A 12,596-nucleotide genomic window follows, 5' to 3' on the forward strand; every position below is an offset into this window, starting at 1 on the left:
CACCACCACCATCACCATCACCACCATCACCACCACAACATCATCACCACCATCACCACCACCAACACCATCACCACCATCACCACCACCACCACCACGATCACCACCATCACCACCAACATCACCATCACCACCACCACCACCATCACCACCACCACCACCATGACCACCACCACCACCAACACCATCACACCATCACCACCACCATCACCACCACCACCACCATCACCACCATCACCACCACCATCACCATCACCACCACCATCACCATCACCACCACCATCACCACCATCACCACCATCACCACCACCACCATCACCACCATCACCACCACCATCATCACCACCATCACCACCACCATCACCACCACCATCACCACCATCACCACCATCATCACCATCACCACCATCATCACCACCACCATCATCACCACCACCATCATCACCACCACCACCACCATCATCATCACCACCATCACCACCATCACCACCATCACCACCATCATCACCACCACCACCATCACCACCATCACCACCACCATCACCACCATCACCACCATCACCACCATCATCATCACCACCACCATCACCTCCACCATCACCACCACCACCACCACCATCACCACCATCACCACCACCATCATCACCATCACCACTATCATCACCATCTCCATCACCACCATCCCCATCACCACCACCATCACCACCACCACCATCATCACCACCACCATCACCACCACCACCATCACCATCACCACCACCATCACCACCACCATCACCACCACCACCACCATCACCACCACCACCACCACCACCATCACCACCACCACCACCATCACCACCACCACATCACCACCACCATCATCAACCATCACCACCATCATCACCATCTCCATCACCACACACCACACCATCACCACCACCACCACCATCACCATCACCACCATCACCACCACCACCACCATCACCACCACCACCATCATCACCACCACCATCACCATCACCACCACCATCACCACCACCACCACCACCATCACCACCACCATCACCACCATCACCACCATCACCATCAACCACCATCAATATCAACCACCATCACCATCACCACCACCATCACCACCACCACCACCATCACCACCACCACCATCACCACCATCACCACCACCACCATCCCCACCCACCACCATCACCACCATCACCACCATCACCACCACCACACCACCCACCATTACACCACCACCACCACCATCACCATCCACCATTACCACCACACCATCACTACCACCACCATCACCACCACCATCACCACCACCACCATCACCACCACCACCATCACCACCATCACCAACCATCACCATCACCACCATCACTATCACCACCATCACCATCACCACCACCATCAACCACCACCACCACCACCATCACCACCACCACCACCACCACCATCACCAACCACCACCATCACCACCACCATCATCACCATCACCACCATCATCACCATCTCCATCACCACCATCACCATCACCACCACCATCACCACCACCCACCATCATCACCACCACCATCACCATCACCACCACCACCATCACCATCACCACCACCATCCACCACCATCACCACCACCATCACCACCACCATCACCACCACCACCACCACATCACCACCATCACCACCACATCACCACCACCACCACCATCACCACCACCATCACCACCACCATCATCACCATCACCAACATCATCACCATCTCCATCACCACCATCACCACCATCACCACCCACCACCACCACCATCACCACCATCACCACCACCACCACCACCACCATCACACCACCACCACATCACCACCACCATCACCACCATCACCACCATCACCATCACCACCATCACTATCACCACCATCACCATCACCACCACCATCACCACCACCACCACCACCATCACCACCACCACCATCACCACCATCACCACCATCACCACCATCACTATCACCACCATCACCACCACCACCATCACCACCACCATTACCACCACCACCACCATCACCACCACCACCATCACCACCACCATCACCACCATCATCACCACCACCATCACCATCACCACCACCATCACCACCACCACCACCACCACCACCATCACCACCACCACCACCATCACCACCACCATCACCACCACCATCATCACCATCACCAACATCATCACCATCTCCATCACCACCATCACCACCATCACCACCACCACCACCACCACCATCACCACCATCACCACCACCACCACCACCATCACCACCACCACCACCATCACCACCACCATCACCACCATCACCACCATCACCATCACCACCATCACTATCACCACCATCACCATCACCACCACCATCACCACCACCACCACCACCATCACCACCACCACCATCACCACCATCACCACCATCACCATCACCACCATCACTATCACCACCATCACCACCACCACCATCACCACCACCATTACCACCACCACCACCACCATCACCACCACCACCATCACCACCACCATCACCACCATCATCACCACCACCATCACCATCACCACCACCATCACCACCACCACCACCACCATCACCACCACCACCACCACCATCACCACCACCATCACCACCATCACCACCATCACCACCATCACTATCACCACCATCACCATCACCACCACCATCACCACCACCACCACCACCATCACCACCACCACCATCACCACCACCACCACCACCACCACCATCACCACCACCATTACCACCACCACCACCATCACCACCATCACCACCACCATTACCACCACCACCATCACCACCACCACCATCACCACCACCATCACCACCATCACCACCACCACCATCACCACCACCACCACCATCACTATCACCACCATCACCATCACCACCACCATCACCACCACCATCACCATCACCACCACCACCATCACCACCATCACCATCACCACCACCACCATCACCACCATCACCACCACCACCACCACCATCACCACCATCACCACCACCACCATCACCATCACCACCATCACTATCACCACCATCACCATCACCACCACCATCACCACCACCACCACCACCATCACCACCACCACCATCACCACCATCACCACCACCACCATCACCACCACCACCATCACCACCATCACCACCATCACCACCACCACCACCATCACCACCACCATTACCACCACCACCACCATCACCACCACCACCATCACCACCACCATTACCACCACCACCACCATCACCACCACCACCATCACCACCACCACCACCACCATCACCACCACCACCATCACCCCACACCATCACCACCATCATCATCACCACCATCACCACACCACCATCACCACCACCACCACCACCATCACCACCATCACCACCACCACCACCATCACCACCATCACCACCACCATCACCACCATCACCACCATCACCATCACCACCATCATCATCACCACCACCATCACCACCACCACCATCACCATCACCACCACCATCACCATCACCACCACCACCATCACCACCACCACCACCATCACCACCACCATCACCACCACCATCACCATCACCACCACCACCATCACCACCACCACCATCACCACCACCACCACCACCATCACCACCATCACCACCACCATCACCACCATCACCACCATCACCATCACCACCATCATCACCACCACCACCATCACCACCACCATCACCACCACCATCACCATCACCACCACCACCATCACCACCACCATCACCACCACCATCACCATCTCCATCTGTCACCTTCTTGCAGCAGGAGGCTGTAGACTGAAAGCAACACAGAGAGAGAGAATCGAGAAGTTAGAAACATCCCTGGTGAGTATCTGGTGAGTAGCTGGTGAGTGAGTAGCTGGTGAGTAGCTGGTGAGTAGCTGGTGAGTGAGTAGCTGGTGAGGATATGGTGAGTAGCTGGTGAGTAGCTGGTGAGTGAGTAGCTGGTGAGTAGCTGGTGAGTAGCTGGTGAGTAGCTGGTGAGTGAGTAGCTGGTGAGTAGCTGGTGAGTAGCTGGTGAGTGAGTAGCTGGTGAGTAGCTGGTGAGTAGCTGGTGAGTGAGTAGCTGGTGAGTAGCTGGTGAGTAGCTGGTGAGTGAGTAGCTGGTGAGTAGCTGGTGAGTAGCTGGTGAGGATATGGTGAGTAGCTGGTGAGTAGCTGGTGAGTGAGTAGCTGGTGAGTAGCTGGTGAGTAGCTGGTGAGTAGCTGGTGAGTGAGTAGCTGGTGAGTAGCTGGTGAGTAGCTGGTGAGTGAGTAGCTGGTGAGGATATGGTGAGTAGCTGGTGAGTAGCTGGTGAGTGAGTAGCTGGTGAGTAGCTGGTGAGTAGCTGGTGAGTAGCTGGTGAGTGAGTAGCTGGTGAGGATATGGTGAGTAGCTGGTGAGTAGCTGGTGAGTGAGTAGCTGGTGAGTAGCTGGTGAGTAGCTGGTGAGTGAGTAGCTGGTGAGTAGCTGGTGAGTAGCTGGTGAGTGAGTAGCTGGTGAGTAGCTGGTGAGTAGCTGGTGAGGATCTGGTGAGTATCTGGTGAGTAGCTGGTGAGTGAGTAGCTGGTGAGTAGCTGGTGAGTGAGTAGCTGGTGAGTAGCTCGTGAGTAGCTGGTGAGTAGCTGGTGAGTAGCTGGTGAGTGAGTAGCTGGTGAGTATCTGGTGAGTAGCTGGTGAGTGGGTAGCTGGTGAGTATCTGGTGAATATCTGGTGAGTGACTAGCTGGTGAGGATCTGGTGAGTATCTGGTGAGTATCTGGTGAGTAGCTGGTGAGTATCTGGTGAGTAGCTGGTGAGTAGCTGGTGAGTTAGTAGCTGGTGAGTGAGTAGCTGGTGAGTAGCTGGTGAGTAGCTGGTGAATATCTGGTGAGTAGCTGGTGAGTAGCTGGTGAGTGAGTAGCTGGTGACTAGCTGATGAATATCTGGTGAGTAGCTGGTGAGTAGCTGGTGAGTAGCTGGTGAGTGAGTAGCTGGTGAGTAGCTGGTGAGTATCTGGTGAGTATCTGGTGACTAGCTGATGAATATCTGGTGAGTATCTGGTGAGTAGCTGGTGAGTAGCTGGTGAGTATCTGGTGAGTGAGTGGCTGGTGAGATTCTGGTGAGTATCTGGTGAGTATCTGGTGAGTATCTGGTGAGTAGCTGGTGAGTAGCTGGTGAGTGAGTAGCTGGTGAGTGAGTAGCTGGTGAGTAGCTGGTGAGTAGCTGGTGAGTAGCTGGTGAGTGAGTAGCTGGTGAGTCGCTGGTGAGTGAGTATCTGGTGAGTATCTGGTGAGTAGCTGGTGAGTCGCTGGTGAGTGAGTATCTGGTGAGTATCTGGTGAGTAGCTGGTGAGTGAGTATCTGGTGAGTATCTGGTGAGTAGCTGGTGAGTGAGTAGCTGGTGAGTAGCTGGTGAGTAGCTGGTGAGTAGCTGGTGAGTGAGTATCTGGTGAGTAGCTGGTGAGTAGCTGGTGAATAGCTGGTGAGTGAGTAGCTGGTGAGTATCTGGTGAGTATCTGGTGAGTGAGTAGCTGGTGAGTGAGTAGCTGGTGAGTATCTGGTGAGTAGCTGGTGAGTAGCTGGTGAGTGAGTAGCTGGTGAGTGAGTAGCTGGTGAGTAGCTGGTGAGTATCGGTGAGTAGCTGGTGAGTATCTGGTGAGTAGCTGGTGAGTATCTGGTGAGTAGCTGGTGAGTAGCTGGTGAGTGAGTATCTGGTGAGTAGCTGGTGAGTAGCTGGTGAGTAGCTGGTGAGTATCTGGTGAGTGAGTGGCTGGTGAGTATCTGGTGAGTATCTGGTGAGTATCTGGTGAGTAGCTGGTGAGTATCTGGTGAGTATCTGGTGAGTAGCTGGTGAGTAGCTGGTGAGTGAGTAGCTGGTGAGTAGCTGGTGAGTAGCTGGTGAGTGAGTAGCTGGTGAGTAGCTGGTGAGTGAGTAGCTGGTGAGTAGCTGGTGAGTATCTGGTGAGTAGCTGGTGAGTAGCTTGTGAGTGAGTAGCTGGTGAGTAGCTGGTGAGTAGCTGGTGAGTGAGTAGCTGGTGAGTAGCTGGTGAGTAGCTGGTGAGTGAGTAGCTGGTGAGTAGCTGGTGAGTAGCTGGTGAGTATCTGGTGAGTAGCTGGTGAGTATCTGGTGAGTAGCTGGTGAGTATGTGGTGAGTAGCTGGTGAGTAGCTGGTGAGTAGCTGGTGAGTGAGTAACTGGTGAGTGAGTAGCTGGTCAGTATCTGGTGAGTAGCTGGTGAGTAGCTGGTGAGTGAGTAGCTGGTGAGTAGCTGGTGAGTATCTGGTGAGTATCTGGTGAGTATCTGGTGAGTGAGTGGCTGGTGAGTATCTGGTGAGTGAGTGGCTGGTGAGTATCTGGTGAGTATCTGGTGAGTAGCTGGTGAGTATCTGTTGAATATCTGGTGAGTATCTGGTGAGTATCTGGTGAGTATCTGGTGAGTGAGTATCTGGTGAGTAGCTGGTGAGTATCTGGTGAGTATCTGGTGAGTATCTGGTGAGTATCTGGTGACTAGCTGATGAATATCTGGTGAGTATCTGGTGAGTAGCTGGTGAGTAGCTGGTGAGTAGCTGGTGAGTATCTGGTGAGTAGCTGGTGAGTAGCTGGTGAGTGAGTAGCTGGTGAGTAGCTGGTGAGCAGCTGGTGAGTAGCTGGTGAGTATCTGGTGAGTATCTGGTGACTAGCTGATGAATATCTGGTGAGTATCTGGTGAGTAGCTGGTGAGTAGCTGGTGAGTATCTGGTGAGTATCTGGTGAGTATCTGGTGAGTAGCTGGTGAGTATCTGGTGAGTATCTGGTGAGTATCTGGTGAGTAGCTGGTGAGTAGCTGGTGAGTGAGTATCTGGTGAGTATCTGGTGAGTATCTGGTGAGTATCTGGTGAGTAGCTGGTGAGTAGCTGGTGAGTATCTGGTGAGTATCTGGTGAGTATCTGGTGAGTATCTGGTGAGTAGCTGGTGAGTATCTGGTGAGTGCTCACCACCCTCGCTCCGAGCGGACTCAACGTAGATGCTGGTCACTTCAGCGTCCGTTCCGACGGAGTTTTGTGCGATGCACTCATAGACAGCTGAATCGTCTCGTCGGACAGCGTAGAGGGACACCACGTGGCCTGCATCTACACAGACAGACACTCACTCAGACACTCACTCACTCAGACACTCACTCACTCACTCAGACACTCACTCACTCACTCAGACACTCACTCATAGACAGCTGAATCGTCTTGTCGGACAGCGTAGAGGGACACCACGTGGCCTGCATCTACACAGACACAGACACTCACTCACTCAGACACTCACTCACTCACTCAGACACTCACTCACTCAGACACTCACTCACTCACTCACTCAGACACTCACTCATAGACAGCTGAATCGTCTTGTCGGACAGCGTAGAGGGACACCACGTGGCCTGCATCTAGACAGACAGACACTCAGTCAGACACTCACTCACTCAAACAGACACTCCCTCACTCACTCAGACACTCACTCACTCAGACACTCACTCACTCACTCAGACACTAACTCACTCACTCTGACACTCACTCATAGACAGCTGAATCGTCTTGTCGGACAGAGTAGAGGGACACCACGTGGCCTGCATCTACACAGACACAGACACTCACTCAGACACTCACTCACTCAGACACTCACTCACTCAGACACTCACTCATAGACAGCTGAATCGTCTTGTCGGACAGCGTAGAGGGACACCACGTGGCCTGCATCTAGACAGACAGACACTCAGTCAGACACTCACTCACTCAAACAGACACTCCCTCACTCACTCAGACACTCACTCACTCAGACACTCACTCACTCACTCAGACACTCACTCACTCACTCTGACACTCACTCATAGACAGCTGAATCGTCTTGTCGGACAGAGTAGAGGGACACCACGTGGCCTGCATCTACACAGACACAGACACTCACTCACTCAGACACTCACTCACTCACTCAGACACTCCCTCACTCACTCAGACACTCACTCACTCAGACACTCACTCACTCACTCAGACACTCACTCATAGACAGCTGAATCGTCTTGTCGGACAGAGTAGAGGGACACCACGTGGCCTGCATCTACACAGACACAGACACTCACTCACTCAGACACTCACTCACTCAGACACTCACTCACTCAGACACTCACTCAGAGACAGCTGAATCGTCTTGTCGGACAGAGTAGAGGGACACCACGTGGCCTGCACCTACACAGACAGACACTCACTCAGACACTCACTCACTCACTCAGACACTCACTCAGACACTCACTCATAGACAGCTGAATCGTCTTGTCGGACAGCGTAGAGGGACACCACGTGGCCTGCATCTACACACACACAGACACTCACTCACTCAGACACTCACTCACTCACTCAGACACTCACTCATAGACAGCTGAATCGTCTTTTCGGACAGCGTAGAGGGACACCACTTGGCCTGCATATACACACACACAGACACTCACTCATTCAGACACTCACTCACTCAGACACTCACTCAGACACTCACTCACTCACTAAGACACTCACTCTCTCAAACAGACACTCCCTCACTCACTCAGACACTCACTCACTCAGACACTCACTCACTCACTCAGACACTCACTCATAGACAGCTGAATCGTCTTGTCGGACAGCGTAGAGGGACACCACGTGGCCTGCATCTACACACACACAGACACTCACTCACTCACTCAGACACTCACTCATAGACAGCTGAATCGTCTTTTCGGACAGCGTAGAGGGACACCACGTGGCCTGCATCTACACACACACAGACACTCACTCATTCAGACACTCACTCACTCAGACACTCACTCAGACACTCACTCACTCACTCAGACACTCACTCACTCAAACAGACACTCCCTCACTCACTCAGACACTCACTCACTCAGACACTCACTCACTCACTCAGACACTCACTCACTCAGACACTCACTCATAGACAGCTGAATCGTCTTGTCGGACAGAGTAGAGGGACACCACGTGGCCTGCATCTACACACACACAGACACTCACTCACTCAGACACTCACTCACTCAGACACTCACTCACTCAGACACTCACTCATAGACAGCTGAATCGTCTTGTCGGACAGAGTAGAGGGACACCATGTGGCCTGCATCTACACAGACACAGACACTCACTCAGACACTCACTCACTCAGACACTCACTCACTCACTCAGACACTCACTCACTCACTCAGACACTCACTCATAGACAGCTGAATCGTCTCGTCGGACAGAGTAGAGGGACACCACGTGGCCTGCATCTACACAGACACAGACACTCACTCAGACACTCACTCACTCAGACACTCATTCACTCACTCAGACACTCACTCACTCAGACACTCACTCACTCAGACACTCATTCAGACACTCAGACACTCACTCACTCACTCAGACACTCACTCACTCACTCAGACACTCACTCACTCAGACACTCACTCACAGACAGATGAATCGTCTTGTCGGACAGAGTAGAGGGACACCACGTGGCCTGCATCTACACAGACAGACACTCACTCAGACACTCACTCACTCACTCAGACACTCACTCACTCAGACACTCACTCATAGACAGCTGAATCGTCTTGTCGGACAGAGTAGAGGGACACCACGTGGCCTGCATCTACACAGACACAGACACTCACTCACTCAGACACTCACTCACTCACTCAGACACTCACTCACTCAGACACTCACTCACTCAGACACTCACTCACTCAGACACTCACTCACTCACTCAGACACTCACTCATAGACAGCTGAATCGTCTTGTCGGACAGAGTAGAGGGACACCACGTGGCCTGCATCTACACAGACACAGACACTCACTCACTCAGACACTCATTCACTCACTCAGACACTCACTCACTCAGACACTCACTCACACAGACACTCATTCAGACACTCAGACACTCACTCACTCACTCAGACACTCACTCACTCACTCAGACACTCACTCACTCAGACACTCACTCATAGACAGCTGAATCGTCTTGTCGGACAGAGTAGAGGGACACCACGTGGCCTGCATCTACACAGACAGACACTCACTCAGACACTCACTCACTCAGACACTCACTCACTCAGACACTCACTCACTCACGCACTCAGACACTCACTCACTCACTCAGACACTCACTCAGACACTCAGACACTCACTCACTCAGACACTCATTCACTCACTCAGACACTTACTCACTCAGACACTCACTCACTCACTCAGACACTCACTCACTCAGACACTCACTCACTCAGACACTCACTCAGACACTCACTCACTCACTCAGACACTCACTCACTCACTCAGACACTCACTCAGACACTCACTCACTCACTCAGACACTCACTCACTCACTCAGACACTCACTCACTCACTCAGACACTCACTCACTCACTCAGACACTCACTCATAGACAGCTGAATCGTCTTGTTGGACAGAGTAGAGGGACACCACGTGGCCTGCATCTACACAGACAGACACTCACTCAGACACTCACTCACTCAGACACTCACTCACTCAGACACTCACTCACTCACTCAGACACTCACTCATAGACAGCTGAATCGTCTTGTCGGACAGAGTAGAGGGACACCACGTGGCCTGCATCTACACAGACACTCACTCACTCAGACAATCACTCACTCAGACACTCACTCACTCACTCAGACACTCACTCACTCAGACACTCAGACACTCACTCACTCACTCAGACACTCACTCATAGACAGCTGAATCGTCTTGTCGGACAGAGTAGAGGGACACCACGTGGCCTGCATCTACACAGACAGACACTCACTCAGACACTCACTCACTCACTCAGACACTCACTCACTCAGACACTCACTCAGACACTCACTCACTCAGACACTCATTCACTCACTCAGACACTCACTCACTCAGACACTCACTCACTCACTCAGACACTCACTCACTCAGACACTCACTCACTCACTGAGACACTCACTCACTCACTCAGACACTCACTCACTCACTCAGACACTCACTCACTCAGACACTCACTCACTCAGACACTCACTCATAGACAGCTGAATCGTCTTGTCGGACAGAGTAGAGGGACACCACGTGGCCTGCATCTACACAGACACAGCCACTCACTCACTCAGACACTCACTCACTCACTCAGACACTCACTCAGACACTCATTCACTCACTCAGACACTCACTCACTCAGACACTCACTCACTCAGACACTCACTCACTCAGACACTCACTCACTCAGACACTCATTCACTCACTCAGACACTCACTCATAGACAGCTGAATCGTCTTGTCGGACAGAGTAGAGGGACACCACGTGGCCTGCATCTACACAGACAGACACTCACTCAGACACTCACTCACTCAGACACTCACTCAAACAGACACTCCCTCACTCACTCAGACACTCACTCACTCACTCAGACACTCACTCAGACACTCACTCAGACACTCACTCATAGACAGCTGAATCGTCTTGTCGGACAGAGTACAGGGAGACCACGTGGCCTGCATCTACACAGACAGACACTCACTCACTCAGACACTCACTCACTCACTCAGACACTCACTCAGACACTCACTCAGACACTCACTCACTCACTCAGAAACTCACTTACTCAGACACTCACTCACTCAGACACTCACCCACTCAGACACTCACTCACTCACACAGACACTCACTCACACAGACACTCACTCAGACACTCACTCATAGACAGCTGAATCGTCTTGTCGGACAGAGTAGAGGGACACCATGTGGCCTGCATCTACACACACACAGACACTCACTCAGACACACACTCACTCAGACACTCACTCACTCACTCATACACTCACTCACTCAGACACTCACTCACTCAGACACGCACTTAGACACTCACTCACTCAGACACTCACTCACTCAGACACTCACTCACTCACTCAGACACTCACTCACTCAGACACTCACTCACTCAGACACTCACTCACTCACTCAGACACTCACTCACTCATACACTCACTCACACAGACACTCATTCAGACACTCAGACACTCACTCACTCACTCAGACACTCACTCACTCACTCAGACACTCACTCACTCAGACACTCACTCATAGACAGCTGAATCGTCTTGTCGGACAGAGTAGAGGGACACCACGTGGCCTGCATCTACACAGACACTCACTCACTCAGACAATCACTCACTCACTCAGACACTCACTCACTCACTCAGACACTCACTCACTCAGACACTCAGACACTCACTCACTCACTCAGACACTCACTCATAGACAGCTGAATCGTCTTGTCGGACAGAGTAGAGGGACACCACGTGGCCTGCATCTACACAGACACAGACACTCACTCACTCAGACACTCATTCACTCACTCAGACACTCATTCACTCACTCAGACACTCACTCACTCAGACACTCACTCACTCACTCAGACACTCACTCACTCAGACACTCATTCACTCAGACACTCACTCACTCACTCAGACACTCACTCACTCACTCAGACACTCACTCATAGACAGCTGAATCGTCTTGTCGGACAGAGTAGAGGGACACCACGT

The 12,596-nt window shown here is 52.7% G+C and overlaps 1 protein-coding gene across 2 annotated transcripts in view; it reads right to left on the reverse strand.

Moving 5' to 3' along the window:
* Positions 1–12,596, reverse strand: part of LOC116938286 (uncharacterized) — a 118,198-nt gene that overhangs the window by 81,224 nt on the left and 24,378 nt on the right. Inside the window, exons 6-7 of one of the 2 annotated variants that reach the window (XM_076063357.1) lie at positions 6,995–7,123; positions 3,814–3,837 (exon numbers count right to left, since the gene is read on the reverse strand). In XM_076063357.1, the coding sequence (XP_075919472.1) occupies positions 3,814–3,837; positions 6,995–7,123 (153 nt within the window). Of the gene's footprint in view, positions 1–3,813; positions 3,838–6,994; positions 7,130–12,596 lie in introns of both variants that reach the window. The other variant, XM_076063356.1, reaches the window with a different exon arrangement.

Source organism: Petromyzon marinus, unplaced genomic scaffold (assembly GCF_048934315.1).
Source record: "Petromyzon marinus isolate PM22_M1 ecotype Great Lakes invasive population unplaced genomic scaffold, UKy_Petmar_22M1.pri1.0 PM_Scaffold_103, whole genome shotgun sequence".
Taxonomy (NCBI): Eukaryota; Metazoa; Chordata; class Hyperoartia; order Petromyzontiformes; family Petromyzontidae; genus Petromyzon; species Petromyzon marinus.